Consider the following 18,542-nt stretch of genomic DNA (forward strand, 5'->3'; position numbering starts at 1 on the left):
GGAGACATTTTCTCAGCAAAGGCAGATGGCTGAGCAGGAAAGGGGAGTAGAGTTGCCAGGTTCTTGGCCTGAGACTGATCCTGCATTTTTAGGAGAAGAGACAGTTAGCCAAGTGCAGGTGTTTTTGCAACACTGTAATGGGAAAAACCACAAGGTGGAATTCTTCCTTTCCCCTGCACAACTTTTAAAGATACAGAAGACCTCTTGGTTGCCAGGCCCAGCCTGCAAGACATCTTCTGTATCTTTAAAAGTTGTGGAGGGGGAAGGGAGAATTCCACCTTGTGGTTTTTCCCATTACAGGGTTGCAGGGACATCTGCACTTGGCTGACTTTCTCTTCTCCTAAAGATACAGGATCAGTCTCAGGCCATGGACCTGGCAACCCTAAAGGGGAGAGTGGTAGGACAGAGAATGAGTTTCTGTGTGTGATATGCCCAGGGTGAGCCAAAGTTTGAGAACGGGATATTTCTCTGCAGCATAGAAAGAGCATGAGAAAGGGGCCTGCCATGAGAAGGGGGCCTGAACTCCTTAGAGAGCAAAGGACCCACCAGACATACTCTGAAAGTAAGTGTTTTCTTCTCATGCTCTGAGGACACTCTAGGGAAAACATGAAGAGGTATGGAACCATACTGTTTATGCTCCCCAATCAGTTGTTACTGGAGAAGGAAATATTTATGCCACCATTGACAATTGAGAAGATACTTTCTTACTTTTGAAATTAAGAAAGTATCTGAGGGGTAAATGTTACAATGAGTTAAAATTAAAAAGGTTGTACTGAAATAAAATCAAACAATGCTAAGTGAAACATATGCTTACCTCCCTTGTGAAAAGTATGGGAGTTTTCCGCCTATCTGCTTCTTTAACAATTAAAAATGTTATTTCCAGCTTATCGGACCAAAGGTCAAGGATAGAGGAAGTTTGGAAGGAGAACAGAGGAGTGGACCAGAATAGACAGATGCTGAGAAATTAAACAATGATGTATTCTTGATTAGCTATGCATTTCTGATATTATGTATGTGACGCATCTATAGCCTATAAATATGATGACTGTCAGAAATTCTGGAGAGTCACTTAAGGGTGGCCCTCCCTTTGCAAAGGTTCTAATAAAGGCAAGTATTTGCAATAGTCTGGTCTCGTCTCTATTCCTTATTGGCATCTCAAGGAATTCAGAGCTCTTATTGGTCTGGCCTCCATACAGGCCTGGCTCCTTTTGTAACGTTCTGTGATTGTTGCAGGGCATACAATTCTGATTACGGGAATTCACATTTTGATTCATAGTCAGTATACTACCCTGAGCTCCTTTTGGGATGAAAGGCAGGTATACATTTAATAAATAGTCAATCAGTCTGAACTTCTATAGGTGCCTTGACCTGCAGACAACTGTCAGGAGCCTGCATGTCATAGTGGGTGTGGTTGAAGCATTAAACTGAACATGGGCCCCCAAAGAAATTTTTTCTTCAAAGCAGAAAAATGAGGGGGAGAGCTTGAAAGGCTGGGGGGTGATCATACATGGGAATCTGAACAAAGCAACTCTGGGCTCTTTCTCCTGCTCTTTCTTAAAAAAAAATCATATTACTTGTTTATATATTTGATACTTTTCTCTTCATGGGCAAGTGCCCAGAACTCCTCCCAATATAAAGTAAGCAGATGCACCCTAAAATTACTAGGATAGATTGTGACTTAGGGTAGACCCATAGAAATAAATTGGTTTTCAATTACTCAATATTGATCAAGTAGTTAATTCCAGCACTGATCCATTAATTAGCAGGCAATGGTTGCAAAGCAGATAAATGTATTTTCCTTTGCATATTGTTCAGAATATTGGAAAGGAAAACTATGTACCCTGTAATTATCAGAATCACTGTTATCAAGTAGTTGTAACCCAGGGCAACCAGCTATCCGCATACACATATGAATCAATGTCAGGTCATATCCACTACTCCATCTATAAAGACTAGTTGCAAAACTATCTGTTATATACAATTACTGTAGGCTAACTGAAAGTACTTTCTAAATTGTTGGTTTTAGTACTGCTGCTATGTTGTGTGGCTGCATACACACCATACATTTAAAGCACATTATTTCCCTCAAAGCATCCTGGGAGCTGTAGTTTATCCTACACAGAACTACAATTCCTAGCACCCTTAACAAATCACAGTTCCCAGGATACTTTGGGGGAAATAACGTGCTTTAAATGTATAGTGTGTGTGCAGCCTATACCTGTCATAATGGCTGTGTCCAGCTGGGGACATCTTGCTAGTAGCCAGATGGATGACATTGCTGTTGTATATTCACTAATAGGTAAAAAAAACCCTTGTGGTTCAAGAACGTACCTGTAGCCAACAGAGATTTCTCTCAAAGTTTAAAAAGCGGGGAAATTGTGCAGCTATAGTGAATGCACCGGGGGAGCAGGAGTCCTGACCTCCTCTCTGAGATATTGTACTGTACTACACATTTGTCAAAATGCAAACACAATTTGGGTTGGTCTTACACAGTCCAATCCACTTCCTGTGTGGATTGGAAGAGTTTGGTAACGTGCCTTTGAGCATATTATGAGTGGCGGTAACACCTGCAATCAGCCCAAATAAAGAAACAAGACATGTGCTGTGCTGATCTTATTTTAGCAGGGAGTAAGCCACAATATTAAAACAGTTGATATAGTTCAGATAGTCACTTTAAATATGTTTTATTTACTTCACAATTTTAGTGAAGATTCCTATAGTCAATTATTTTCTTTTGCTTCTGTTTCTGTGAATATGTGAAGTACAGCATTTTGCATAATGTACACTAAAAACCTACAAAAACAATTGTGGAATAATGACAATGACTATTCTGCAGAATGGTCTCCAGTGGACATGAGATGTGTCTCAGTGCACAAGATATAAAAGTAGAAGGTGGAATATATTCTAACAATTTTGTAAGTGTACTTTATGTTTTTATTTATTTAATTCATTAAATTTATATCCCACCTTTCTTTTCATGATAGAAACCCAAGGCGGATTATATATGGTTCCCAGGCAGTCTCCCATCCAGGCACTGACCAGAGCTGACCCTACTTAGCTTCAGCAGAGTGCTGGCTTCATGTGCCTTCAGACCATAGCCTTGGACAATTGACCATGCCAACCCTTCCTTAGGTGGAGTGGTTTAAGCACAGCAGGCTGAACACATGCATCGTGGCCTGGCCAAGCCAAGTTTGTTTTTTCCAACACCTAGAGTCATTGCTTAAGTAGCAACATATTGTAATCAGTCTGATTTTACATCAAATGGCAGTTTCAGGTTCAATTGTTAATGCACCCAAAATAGACATAGAATATAACCTCCAGTTTGAAACACAAAAGGCTGTCTTCACCATCATATAACACTGACCAATAAAAGGGCTTTGAAATTAATAAAAATAAATTTGACACAGATATCTAGGATGAATAATGAATGAAACAGCAGCAACACAGGAAAGAAGTGAAGTAAGAAGAAGATGAACAAACACACAAAATAATTATTTCTCCATTTTTGAAGATGCAGTCCTGATTGCAGGTGTTGCCACCACTCACTGTGTGCTCAGAGGCACATGTTACCAAATTCTTCCAAGTTACACAGGAAGTGGTAGACTGAGAAAGACCATCCCAACTTTTGTTGCATTTTGACAAATTTGTAGGGCAGTACAATCTCTCAGAGATAAGGTCATGTCTCCTGCTCCGCTGGTGCACTCACTATAGCTGCCCAATATTCCCACTTTTTAAAGTTAATAGAAATATCTGTTGGCTACAGGTACATTCTTAAACCACAAGGTTTGTTGGTGGTGTTGTTTGCTTTCAAGTGAATTTCTCTGCTTTTTAATCTGAGATGTAAGAAATGGGATCCTGTGCAAGTTTGCTAAGAATGGATTTATCATTTGCATGTTTATTGAGTTCAATGGGATTTACTCCTGGGCAGTCATGCTTAGTATAGGTGAAACTGACCATGGGGGGGGAGAGGGCAAAGGGGAGGAAGGGAGTGGGAGCAAGCAGGAGGAAGAAGTGAGAAGGAGGGCAGGTTTGCTCATTTGCACGTTTATTGAGTTCAATGGGATTTACTCCCTTGCAATCATTCTTAGGATAGGTGAAGCTGACCATGGGGGAGATTGAGAAAGTGGAGGGAAGGAGTGCTGGAGTGTGTGAATCTGAGCATGGGGGAAGAAAGAAGGGAGCAAGGATGGGAGAGGAATGAGGGGAGTGGGATGAGGGGATAGGAGGGTAAGGGGTAAAGGAGTAGGAGCACGAATGGGAGGAGAGAGAGTGAAGGGGAAAGAGGGGAAGAGCGGAGGGCAGATTTGATCATTTGCATGCTTATTGACTTCAGTGGGATTTACTCCCATACAAATGCTTAGGATAAGTGAAACTGACCTGGGGGAGGGGCAGGGAGGGGAAGAAGGTAGAAGGGTATAGGGAGGTAGACAGTGGACAGGGAGATGGGTGGGGCAGAGAGAGGGAAGAAGGGGAGGTAGGGGTGATGATTGGGTTGGTTGAAGGAGATTTCACTGGGCAGAGGGAAAGCCCCTTTCCTTTCCAAAATAAAAATGTTGTGAACAGTATCATTATTTTTCAAGGTTTCCCCCACCTTTTTATTCTATAGCAAACACATGTAAACTCAAATGTAAACCAAAGCTGTCCCTGGACACATCTACACCAGATATTTATTCCACTTTAAACAGTCATGGTTTCCCCTAAAGAATCATGGGAAGTGTAGTTTGTGAAGGGTGCTGAGAGTTACTAGGAGACTCCCTTTTCCCTTCACAGAGCTACAATTCCCCAGTATTCTCTGGGTAGAGGGGATGGCTATTAAACCACTCTGGCCACTGGAGCTCTCTCAGGGGAACAGAAATTCCCTAACAACTCTCAGCATGCTTCACAAGCTACACTTTCCAGGTTTCTTCGCGGGAAGCCATGACTGTTTAAAATAGAATAAATATTTGGTGTGAGTTGGCTGATTAGCGAAGCCCAACAGCTCCTAGTCTGGCTGTTAGAACACTGACAGCTGGTTCTTACTGAGCCTGCCCGAGCTTATCATAGACTTCAATGTTAATTTTCTTAAATTAATTAAAAATTGTCCATGTTTATATATTTTTTTTTACTTTTGAACTGCAGAAGGTGAAGGTCAGAGTATGGGGTAAGGTCAGTAATAGGATTACAGGTACTCTGTGAACACAGCTGGTTTTTAATTAATTTAACAAATTATGAGACCACTGACAGAAAAAAGCCCATCAGGGGTCTGGATTTTTTCCTCTTGTTTTACACCTTGAACTCTCGATTCTGTCTGACTGTTTTGTGTATTGCCATGAAAACTCAGAGGGCTGTTAAGCAAGCATTTCTGAGTTCAGCACTATAAGTTTTGTAAGGTTTTGTTTTGAAATGAGCTTATGGGAAGCAGCAGAATGGCATGGGAGGGTATAACATTGCAGAATGTGAAAAATCCATGCTGGCAATTTAAAAATGCAATTTAAAAAAAACGTTTAAAAAATTAAAAACACATGCGTAAATATCACATGATTGGTACTGGATTGGGAATAGTATGGGCATCAAGCTAATGTTCTTATGGTACCTGTTCTTCCCTGATCATGCTGACAGACCTTGAAGGGGCAGCTGCTTAAATGTAACCAGGAGTTCCTTAGATGGCTAACTCACAGTGTGGACAGTAAAAAAATATCTTGCTTTCCACCAATGAGATGAGAATCTGCTCCATAATGTTATTAGTGGCAGGAACAGAAGTTTGAATATGACCAATTACTACACCAATGGCAACCTGGGAGAGCGCATAGCTGAGATTTGTGTTCCTGCGGACAAGTTCAATCATTTCGGCACCTATTATCTTTGGCATGATACTACTAGGCCAGATGATTCTTGATCTGCACCCTATCTCACAAAGTATACCAGAATACATTAAAATGGGTATTTTAGGATAAGGTGCATTTAAAAATGCATTAATTGAGATACGATATGAATTTAAACAAGATAGAACAGATTTATGAATGAAGACATGCAAAATTGACACAGACCAGTAATAGATAGGTCCATTCCTATTTATTTCACAAATATATTGACTTTGTCTATGCAAGGAAATTTGGAGAATTTTAAAAAGTGTTTCATCTGCCCTGTATTTATGACAATAATTGTGATTTCATATATCTTCTAATGGAAATTCCAAAGTAGCTACCTGGAGACCACTTGTAAAGTTCATAAAACAAACAACAAAATCCAAGTAAGATGTTACATTCAGGCTATACTTTTCTGATGTGTTTCATCTGCCCTGTAATTATCACAATGGCTGTGATTTCACTTGGCTTCTAGTGGAAATTCCAAAGTGGCTACCTGGAGGCCACTCGTAAAGTTCAAAACACATACAACCAAATCCAAGTCAGAAGCTACATTCGGGCTATAAATACAGCAGTTGAAATAAAGACTTCCTGGTGGGGGGAGGGTTTATTTGTGAGGTTTGCAAGGCTCTGCTAACCTGAGCACTAAAAGTTCACCCAAACCGCAAGATTGGAATTTGTGCCTTGCTAAAGCTTGTTTATCACTTACCAGGTTGGGATTGGTTATCTGTGGCTACTGTCAAGACCATTGTTGACTGTTAGCATTGGGGGGGGTGTTGGTGACAATGCAGGGATGTATTTGTACCTGGGGCTAGATCTACAGGCATTCCAATCGATCTTGTCACTACTTCTGCTTTTGCTGCTGCCTTATTCTTTCAGCAAGCCATGGAATCATTCCATGTGTGTCTGGAGGAAAACAGATCAAAAGATCCCATATAGTTCTCTAAATGATGTTATCCTTGGTGAATTTATATTCATTTTACTCCCTGAACTGCTTTCACTTTTCTTTAGGGAAAATCCATAGCCCTTCATGCTTGGCTTGTAAGTACTTTGGAATCATATATACTGTATTTCATGAATTAATATACAGACCATAGAATTTAACTTATATTTTTCCCTTTAAAAAGTTACCATTATGTCAACTTGCTTCTTTGCCTAAATGTGCTCTCAGAACCTCTTGTGAACATTTTGATGCCTCTGATGAATCAGTTGTGTTGGTTTGAAATTAATGCATTTGCCCTGATGTCAGTTGACAGGCTGAGCTTTAAAAGACATAGTTAAAATAAGCATATGTTCTAAGCAAAAACTCTGCAAATCTCCATTCATGAAATCCTACAAACATAATTACCCTTGTAGGAATATCACCAAATTCCAATCACAACTATGTTTGTGCCTTTTGCATGAAGAGCTGGACACAAGTGCCATGGACACCTTTTCAATAATGCCTGTGGCATCTCCCCAGCAGGTGGACCAATTATCTCTTCATGGACTCCTTTCAACATTACATCTGCAAGATGTTTATCTGTAAAACCAAATGACCATCTATACATTGAAACTCATATTTATTTGGATTGCCCTTATTTACATGGTAAAGTGGGACTGAAAGTATGTAAGGACATAAGAGATCCACTCCAAAAAAAATTATTTATTCATTCATTCAAAAGCATGTTTAAACAGCATAACATTTTTAAAATCTCTATGCACAATAAAAATGATATCCTGAACAACAAAAATGCAACATGAAACCAATAAATGTATATAAGAGCAAGCAAAACAAAGATTCAGGGGATCCATACACATAAATCAGGGTCCAATTTTATGTTGGCCTGTAATGTGTTCTGTGTGTCTCACAGAAAGAGGCTCTGGAAACCTGAAGCAAAAGAGTTAAGCAGAGCAAGAGAGTGTGCGAGGTCTGCCAAGGTCAGCAGCTGGTTGACAAGGGCAACCGCTGAGATAAGAAGGGAACTCAAGGCAGCTCTGGTGTGGGGGAAAGTTTGTATGGAAGGAGGACTGTGTTTGCTAACTTTAGTGTCAGTAAAAGACTCTTACAAAGTACTTTGCCTGGCCTGTATTATTCCGGTTCGGACCTGCTCCAGTGCCTCTGCACTGTACGGTATCAACACGCGCTGCAACACGGGTTATGGGCCCAGCATACCGAACAAAGCAAGCTGTTCTGATCCGGTGCTGAAGAGAGAGAAAGCAGGAAAATAGTGGCAAGTAAAAGAGTGAACAACATGGCAATAAACCTGATGACCGGGATGGAGATGGAAAGATTGAGTGCCATTAATTATGCCAGTTGGAAGTGGAGAATGAAAGCAGTTCTGGTCAAAGAAGATTTGTATGACATGATAGAAAATCCCCCTCCGGCCGCTCCATCAGCAGCGTGGACGAAGAAAGACGAGAAAGCGAAAGCATTTATTATTCTAGGGCTGTCTGATACTCAACTGCTACACGTAAGGAATGAGCCGACAGCATACCAGATGTGGGAGACGCTAAAGGCTACCCATGTGCAACAAACAGCAGGGAGCCGGCTGTGTTTAGCGAGGAAACTTTATCAGATGCATTTTACAGATGAAGTGACTATGAGTGAGCATCTTGCTGAATTTCGTAGATTGTTTGCTGAGCTTCATGATAGAGGAGTGAATCACAGTGACATTCAAATGATTTATATCATTTTATCTTCATTGGATCAAAAATGGGACAATTTGGTAACAAGTATGGAAACGTTGCCTGATGGGACTTTAACTTTGGACTTTGTGGAACAAAAGCTGCAACAAGAATGGAACAGAAGACAAGAGAGTAAAAGGACTGAGTCTAAAGAGGCTGAAGCTGCACAACAGAATTATTCAAGAAACAGGCAAGAGAATAAAACTTGTTATTTTTGTGGGTCCTGGGGACATATACAGAGACATTGTTTAAGTAAGAAGAGGAGAAACAGAGACTATGGATGGCAGAAGCCAAGCGTAAACTTTATTGCTGAGAAGGACACTAAAACACTTAGCACTACATGGCTTTTGGACAGCGGTGCGTCTAATTGCCTGATTACTCACGCAAGTTTGTTTTACACTTCAAAGCCTGTGCAAGAGAAGATTTATCTGGCTGACGGATCAACGCGGGACGCAATTGCAAGAGGCACGATAAGGTTAAGTAATTTGAGAACGATATTGACAGATGTATTATTAGTTACTGATTTAAAATATAACATTCTTTCAGTGAGAAAATTAACTCAGATTGGTTGTAAAATAACTTTTGAAGGGAATAGATGCATTGTGCAGAAAGGCAATATAATATGTATGCAGGGGAAATTACAAGACTCAATGTTCATAGTTCAGAGTGAGCATGCTGAACCTACATGTGCCTGGTTAGGAGTGAATAAAAACATACACGAAAATTGCATCCATGAGTGGCACAGAAGATTAGGGCACGCAAACTTTGAGAAGATTAAAAACACCCCAAAGCATAGTAAAGATTTAAAGCTAACAAATTGTGAGCATGTGGATGAGTGTGATGCATGCTATAAGACAAAAATGACAGTGGCACCAATTAATCAGAGCGTTGAAAGTACTACCACGGAACCTTATCAGCTTATACATGTTGATTTGGCAGGACCTTTCCAGAGTTCAAAAGGAGGGGCAAGATTCTACTTAGTGATTGTTGATGATTTTTCTAGATTTACACATGTATATTTATTGAAAAAGAAAAGTGAAGCGGAGGACAAATTACGTGCGTTATACAGAGAACAGAGACACAATATGGGGTTGTTATTAAAAATATAAAATCAGGCCAGGGGGGCGAATTTACAAGTAATACATTAAAAGCATATCTTGAAAAGAAGGGAATAATCCAAAGTCTCACTGCTCCCTTCAGCCCATTTTCCAACGGAACTGCAGAGAGGAGGAACAGGTCTCTGCAGGATTCAATGAGAGCTATGCTAGAGGATGCAGACTTGAATAAAACATATTGGGGTGAATGTATTTTGTATACTGTATACATACAAAAACCGTCTTGTACACAGAATGATTGGAATGTCTCCCTATGAAAAGTTGACAAGGAGAAAACCCGGGCTAAAACACATTGAGCGTTTCAGAGCAAAATGCTGGGTGCATGTTTCTAAGCAGAAAAGACATGGAAAAATGGCCCCAAGAGCTCAGGCAGGTCGTGTTTTGGGATTTCAAAATGCGTTTTATAGAATTTGGTTACCTGAGAAACAACAAGTAGTATTAAGCAGAAGCATTAAAGTAGTAGACCAGCCTTGGAAAGACAGTCAAACAATTGTGCTTGATGACGCAAGCAGACAAAGAGCAGTAGATATTCCTTTTGGTCATCAAATACCCTTAAGAACTGCGTTAACTGACATGATGAAGGGTGGCAAACGTAATGTTAAAAGACTCAGAAGTGAGGACATAGCGATGCAGGATACAGAAGTGCCAGGGACTAGTGCAGGCTCAAGTGCAGGTGCAGGAACAATTAAAGATGAGAGTGATGAAGCAATGGAAATTGATAATGTCAGACGTTCTGAAAGATCAACGAAAGGAAAACCACCACATAGATTCACATTTAATGTAACACAACACAAGAAAGATGAGACAGATGAATATCCTTTAGAGTGGGAAAAAGAAGGGCCAATAGACAAAGAAACTATGGATCTAATGTGGAAATACTGTATTGAAGAATGAAATATAAATGATGTGTATATATATATGTGTATTGAAATTGTAATGTATAACTGAAAATAAGATAAATGTATATTGCTTTCTGTGAGTCACAGGTGGGGGCTGTTGGCCTGTAATGTGTTCTGTGTGTCTCACAGAAAGAGGCTCTGGAAACCTGAAGCAAAAGAGTTAAGCAGAGCAAGAGAGTGTGCCAGGTCTGCCAAGGTCAGCAGCTGGTTGACAAGGGCAACCGCTGAGATAAGAAGGGAACTCAAGGCAGCTCTGGTGTGGGGGAAAGTTTGTATGGAAGGAGGACTGCGTTTGCTAACTTTAGTGTCAGTAAAAGACTCTTACAAAGTACTTTGCCTGGCCTGTATTATTCCGGTTTGGACCTGCTCCAGTGCCTCTGCACTGTACAGTATCAACACGCGCTGCAACATTTTATGGGTCATAGAAAGGCAAAAAGTTAAATTTTCACAAGAATGTCTGGTGATTGTTGCTTCATGTATAGCAAAGGGAAGGACATTCTATAGAACAGGGGCAACAGCAGAAAATCTCCTTTTTTAATTTGCCACCCTATTCTGTAGGGCACTGCTTTTCAACCTCAAGTCCCCAGATGTTTTTGGACTATAACTCCCATCAACCCCAGCCAGCTTAGCCAATGGCCAAGGATGATGGGAGCTGTAGTAAAATAACATCTGGGGACCCAAGTTGAAGAACAGTGCTGTAGGGTGCAGTGCCTAGAAGATATGAGTGTGGTCTTGTAGGACTATACAGGCTCAGGCTGCTTTCACACATGGGGCTAGTAGCACTAGTTTAACGGATTAAAAAGCTAACATTTCTGTTCTGATTTCTAAATCCCTTTCACACTGCAGTACCTCTTGCGATAAGGAACAGTACTTTTTCAGCCGATATAGCGGCATTTTGCGTAACTGTCTTTCACACAGCTTGTTTTTGTCCCTCACCCATGTACACTGTTCCCCACTGTGTAGGAGGTCTAAGATCTTGTCCCGTCACCATGCAAGCCCTCTCCCTTTAGGATCTGACTTTTTAAATTGTTTTAGTTGTATCAAGACGGGTGTGTGTGTGTGGGAAATTCTGCTGCTATCTGCGCTGATGCCGGAATACCAGTACAACGTTCATGAGGCAAAACAAAAACTAAAACTGTGCTACTAAAGGGCCGGAACACACTGCATGCTGGGATGCCTGTCACATGAGCAGCAGCAGCTACTGAAACACTCCCGCAATCTTCCGGGTTCCCAGCCTTCCTAATGGATTATTTCTGGTATCATTTTTTTGCAGGAATTAGCGCTACAATTGCACTACATTCCACCAGAATTCTGGAGCTATGTCATGTGAAAGCTCAAATATAATGCACAAATTGCCAGGTAAGAAATTGTCAGAATAACGGAATAAAGTGCAGTGTGAAAGCACCCTCAGCTAGCCTTACAGGTAACCTTGTTCTGAGGTTTCCAGGGCCTTATATGTAACAAAAAAAACAAAAAGCCCAGTCTATATCTGGATAAAGGCTGTTTAAGTAGGTGTGTGTGTATGTGTGTGTGTGTATTCATGGGAAGATGTTAAGAGATGGAATACATAAATAACAACACTGTTGTTGTTTACCACCATATCACATAACATCAGGATAAAACAAATACATGGACACATCAGAACATTTTATAGCTTCAGTTAAATTTCTTTTCACATGCACTGCACCCTATCTCTCACATGGAGTACTGTAGACATGCATCATACCATGTCTCACATACAAGGTAATGCTAATTCCCAGGATCCAAAAAAGGATCTGAACAGGTTTCCAGGGCCTTATGTGTAACAAGAATGCAGGAATGGGACCTTCAGTGATGTGGCACCCACACTTTGGAACTCCTTCCCATTACACATCAGGCAAACACTGTCTCTATTGTCTTTTCAGTGCCTGGTGAAGCCATTCCCTTTTCAACAGGCTGCTTTAGTAAAGTGGTGTGTTTTTTTTAATCCCAGTCTATATCTGGATAAAGGTTGTTTAAGTGTGTGTGTGTTCATGGGAAGATGTTAAGAGATGGAATACATAAATAATGTGAGCTCATCAGCACTTTCCCCACTCATGTTAAGAACATAAGAAGAGCCTGCTGGATCAGGCCAGTGGCCCATCTAGTCCAGCATCCTGTTCTCACAGTGGCCAACCAGGTGCCTGGGGGAAGCCCGCAAGCAGGACCCCAGCATCAGGTATTCATATTGCCTCCTCCAGTACAGGTAGCCATATGGCTGGTAGCCACTGACAGCCTTATCCTCCATGCATTTGTCTAATCCTATATTAAACAAAAAAACACTGTGTCATGCAGCTAAAATGAAAACTAACAAAACAATAAAGACAAGCACAATGACTGTGAATAACAGAATAGATAAATATACTGAAAGGCCCAAGACATGGGACCTGAAACAATATGTAACAATGCAAAATACCACCACAGTGAATATAGAATATACAGTGATGACAGACAATGGAAAATGACACAATAATGCAAAGATGACAGTTATTCTGGAGCAGAGTTTGCTTCTCTCCCTATTAGAAGTGGCTATTTTCTTACATGAGGGCATATCACCCTCACAAGAAGATAGTGGTTGAGCTACAGTATCGGTAACTTATATACATTGCATTCTCTTCAGCGGAGATATCTGTGGGAGACTCAAGGATGGCTGCTGAAATCTGAGCATTATGAATGTCTGAAGAAGCACTGAAACAGTTTAACAATCCAGAATAACTGTCATGCCACAGTGTTTTTCATTTTCCTCTGCAATTTTGGGTAGTGTCTTTTTTGGGTGGGTGTATTTGTGGTTACATCAGGAACCCTCTCTTTTTGGTTGCCAGTAATCCTATGTTAAAGCCATCCAAGTTAGTGGTCATTTCTAAATCTTATGGGAGGGAACTGAGGAGGCCCAGAGAGGGAGAATTGGGGGTCTGACAGAGGAAAAAGACTGCAGAGATTAAAGGAATAAATTCACTAATAGGCAAAAAACCTTGCGGTTTAAGAATGTACCTATAGCCCACAGATATTTCTACCAAACTTTAAAAAGCAGGGAAATTGGGCAGCTATAGTGAATGCACCAGGGGAGTAGGAGACCTGAACTCCTCTCTGAGATATTGTACTGCCCTACAAATTGGTCAAAATGCAAACACCATTTGGGTTGGTCTTTCACAGTCCAATCCACTTGCTGTGTAGCTTGGAAGAATTTGGTAATGTGCCTCTGAGCATATGGTGAGTGGTGAACGGCCTCTGTACTGTGATGTTACAATTAAAAGTTGGCAAGCACTGAGGTCTAGTGGTTTAACTAGTGGATGAATTAAACACATGACATGTAGCTCACAGGAATACATTGCCACAGTCATTACCTCTCCACATGACCTGCCTCACTAGGTCACTGCAATATTAAATACTGGACGATAAACACCACTGTCTTCGTGGCATATCTCCAGTATAGGATGTATGTTTCAGTGTGGGAGGGTATATTTGTGAAGAGGGGTTTCAGTGTTGGGCAGTGTGGGTGGGACATTGTATGGGGTTACAGTGTGAGTTGGGGTGGTGAGGGGCTGCAATGTAGTGGGTGCATGCATAGCTGTGACATGTGTGGTCCCCTCTTATTTTCTCAGGTTTCTAGATGTGCTCATGTGCCCTAAACAATTAACCAGTTTAACCACACACTAACACTGAAGGGATAAACATTGAAAGCCTCAGAAGATGGCACCCATTACAGACATTGCACTCCCTGCAATATTTTAGTGTCCATTTTGCTGTCACTCATGCTCAACAATATTATGATGGAACTTGTTTTCTATAGACTTTAATAGGGCAGGAAAACCTTAATTACTTTTGAACTATTTATTACAACATCAGCAAACTAAAGAAAATGTGCACTCTGCAACAAGCGTCAATAAAGTACATTCTTAGTTTTCTCTCAAAGTAGAAAGAAACATTGTATTTTTGTGGGGAAAAGGAAGTCACCATGTTTAATGCAGGTTAAATTGCTGCATCTGTGGAAATTATTATTAGATTGGTTTGAAATTTCTCATCAAGTGTATTGTATATGCCATGTCTCGAATCATTAGCCCCAAGAAATGCTCTAGAATTTGTAAGTTCTAGAATTTTTAGGCATATAATGATTGAATCTTGTTTTTCTTACTCATCCTAACTATAGGAGCATGCCCTGAATTCTGGCACTAAATTGGCTATGAAGGAGCTAAACAAGTTTCCCTTAACATTACTCAAAGCTGACATTTATGGAAAACGTAATTGTCTACCCTGTCATTATTGTAATCATTGTCCTCATGTAATTGTAGTGGAATGCCACTACTACCGGAAAGACAATGGCACAGGTGAATCTCCTTCAGGTGATGGTGGGATTATCCTCTCATTTCACAACAACCTTTTGCAAACAGCACTTTCGAAAGGTTCTGCCAAACAAATGTTTGAAAATTCAGATAGGAATAAGTGAAACAACCAAGTTTGTTAAACCCTGCCAGGGTTTACTGGGTGGTTTTGGAGCTACTCCTGTTCAGTTTATTGGTCACTATGAAGATGCCCAGTTTTGGGAGAAATTTGATAGTAGCCAGATAGGCATCATCAATGCTTCTCCTTTTGCTGTTACAGCTGCCCCAGGTTGTCAGCATGAATGCAGATGACAGAAGCAGTCAGCAGTCAGGCATTCAAAATGACTTTGGCTTTCCAGAGAATATTAAAATTGGTGGATTTCTCACTTTTTAAATTCATGATTTTAATGCAATCCCATATAATACAATTCCAGACCTGAAAATTAGGGTTCAGTAAGTAAATATTTTGTAACATAAAATAACTCCATAAAGTTGAATTAAAATTCCAGCCAAACAGCTTAGGGTGAATATGGAGGCAGTGGGGGCATCATTAGTCTTCCTTTTTGATACTACTGTGCATGGAAGCACAATTTGAGGAAATCGGAGTCACAAGAGGACCAGCTTGTGATGAGATGAGTGTTCTCCTTTGATTGGTGAGCTCAAACCCATTTATAAAATACTTCCTCCAGAAAGGATGATGTCTGCATGATTTATTTGCTCGTATTTCCTCCTACTTTGCTTCCAAATATAACTGGCTTTTCAGTTAAGTTATGGTAAGACTGGAGGCTTTATACCAAGTCAGGCCATTGGACCATCTGCCTCAATAGTGTCTGGAAGCAGCTCTCCAAGGTTTCCATCAGGGAACATTCCTAACCGTACCTGGCAATGTCAGGAATTGAACCTCACCTCCTGCATGTGAATGCAAGTCCCGGGGCAGTTTTAAAATACATCATTAAAAACAACTTAAAATCATTTGTTTGATTTTAGTGATTTTGTTTGTCACCAAAAAAAAAAAAAAAGTTCACAAGCTTAAGCCTGGAGAAAAGGCCCAGATGATGGAAACTTCCTCATTTTTTTAAAAAAAAAAAGAGTGGGGAGAGGAGAAGAATGATAGCTTAGGAAGATAGCTAGGCCATAACTCATCTGCTTGACATGGTCCTTGAGGGATCTTCTTTGCAGGGAGAATCAGCCAGGCGACACTCCACCTGTATTCTGAAGCAGCCCAGTCCAGTCTCTGGTTTACTATCCCATGTAATATAAGAGGCACGAATTAGAGAGATAAAAATGGATAACCAGGCCTTTTGTGGTGGCAGAAAGTGTGGGACAGTACATGTAAGAAAAATACTTTATGCCTTTATTCATTCGCTTGTTGGTGAATTCAATAAACGGATGCGTAGAGAGATAGTACTGCATCAGTTTCACAGCAACATAGTTAATGAATCATAGTCATCAAAGAGCACTTGGCTTAGAAAATGAAACAGCCGTGGAAAATGACATATGACAAAGAAACCTTATGAGATGACAGTAATATTAAAGGCTTTAAGATATATCAGGTACTCCACACCTGATACTTCAATAATAGCTTCCAATGATCAATAAGATCACTGTGTGCACATTAAACCAATCAATATGCAACAGTACTAAGTCTACATTGACGTATCATTGCAGCCTATTGCCAAATTACTACCACCAAGCGCTTATCTTTCTGTTTGCAATAAGTGAGATCAACAAGAATGCCAAGCTCTTACCCAAGAGCACACTGTCTTACATCTTCACTCAAAATGCTTCCAGTGAAATGGGAACCTGTTCTGGGACTGTGGATGTCCTTTTCTTAAGACGCTCCCCCCCTCAACTACATCTGTGACAAGTCATTCAAGCTAATGGCCATCATTGGTGGGCTGGCCACTCATAATTCCAAGCAGATGCCCCACATCTTAAATATCTACAAGATGCCATAGGTGTGACTACACGGGTGCAAGCTGGAAGGGAATTAAGGGGACCAGACCCAAATGTTTAGGAACCCATGTCCCTCCTCTGCCCTTAGCTCTGCACAGATCTTGTTCAATTGATGGGTGAACTACACTTTATGGGGAAATGTGTGCTTTGTGATGGGGTGGATTTACCCCCCCCTTATTAGAGGAAAATGTTTCCAGAGCGACTTCCCGGAAGGAGTGCTGGCTGGTGGTTGTCTCTGAGGGAGCTCTGCCTCAGAGGAAGCTTTTTTCAGGTTAAAAAGCCAGTCAAGAGGAAACTTTGACTGGCTTAAATGTTCTCCAAGGCATAGGAGAACCGATCAGATTTTCCACAAGACTTCGATGAGCTGTCGGCGGCTGGAATTGATCAGGAAATCCCTGAGATAAGAAGGCATGCCGATCGGCTGAAGACGGAGTCAGGATTTCCACGCAAGCTGTACTGGAAAAAAGCAAAGCGTTTTTTTTTCTTCTTAAAAAAAGTCCTTAACCAGAGAGCCTACTTCTGTCTAAATCTTATCATTCGGCTTAAATTACTACAATAAAAGGGATTTGTTTACGAATCAGCAACTGAGAAACCTGGGTGAGTCATACTTTTTCTCTTTTAAATATAATTAAGGAAGAAAGAAAATGTAAACAACTTATATACTTTTTTTACGACAAAAAGCTGGCCTGAATTTGGAGTTTTAAAGTTCAAAAACGGATGAGAGGTAATTATTATTTGATGGAAATATATTTTGGACTATTTTTCTCTTTGGACTATTTTTTTTTGGACAAATCTGCTGTTCGTATATGTTACTAATTGTTTGGTGTTGGGAACCAGAATTGTTTTGCATTCTTGGATGTAGATAAGAATTGTGCTGTGCTGGCTGGACTACAATAACAGGCCTGGAATATTAACTCTTTTGTCGGTGGAGGAAAAAAAAAAGAAATAGACTGCCTCTAGGTTTTGGAACAGTGATTAATATCAGAAATTAAAGGCTCCTCTTGAAAATGACAACTAGAAAAGCAACTAAGGCCCAGGAGCGAAGAGGTTCTACTGATCCACAGGAAGGGGCTATACCCCCAGATATGTTTCAAAAAATAATGGAAGGGATTAATGATATAAAACAGGAAATGAAAACTGAACTGACAGATATAAAAGACTATATTAAAACACAAGTGGATGAGATTAAAGGGACAATTGGGCAAATAAAGGAGGATGCAAAAAACACTAAAGAAAAGGTACAAATCTTGGAGAATAGAACAGATATATTAAATCTGGAATTAGAAAAAAACTTGGACTATATGGCTGTGACTGACATGAGAAATAAAGAACATTGTTTGAGATTTCGTGCAATTCCTGAGGAAACAGGTGAAGACATCAGAGATAAAATTGTTAATGCTCTAGTAAAATTTCTGGATTTGAATGAAGATCGGATGGAATTTGAAATAGACAAAGTGTATAGAATTAATTCCAGATATGCAACAATGAATAAAATTCCAAGAGATGTGCTTGTTCATTTTATAAAGAAGACGACTAGAGATATGGTATTACAGCAACACTTTAAAAATACCTTTAAAATTGATGGTAAGGAAATACTGGTGATGAAAGAAATTCCTATTACACTTTTACGTAAGAGAAAAGAATATGCTTTCCTTACAGAGAAACTTAAGCAACGCAAAATTCAATTTAGATGGGATGTTCCAGAAGGAGTGATCTTTACATTCA

At 40.2% G+C, this 18,542-nt stretch overlaps 1 protein-coding gene across 1 annotated transcript in view; it reads left to right on the forward strand.

The window, feature by feature from the left end:
• Positions 1 to 8,101: 8,101 nt before the first annotated feature.
• Positions 8,102 to 18,542, forward strand: part of LOC133367467 (vomeronasal type-2 receptor 26-like) — a 34,456-nt gene continuing 24,015 nt past the window's right edge. The window contains exon 1 of the mRNA XM_061591570.1: positions 8,102 to 8,296. Within this exon, the coding sequence (XP_061447554.1) occupies positions 8,102 to 8,296 (195 nt within the window). The remainder of the gene's footprint in view (positions 8,297 to 18,542) is intronic.

The sequence above is a fragment of the Rhineura floridana genome, chromosome 11 (genome assembly GCF_030035675.1).
Source record: "Rhineura floridana isolate rRhiFlo1 chromosome 11, rRhiFlo1.hap2, whole genome shotgun sequence".
NCBI lineage: Eukaryota > Metazoa > Chordata > Lepidosauria > Squamata > Rhineuridae > Rhineura > Rhineura floridana.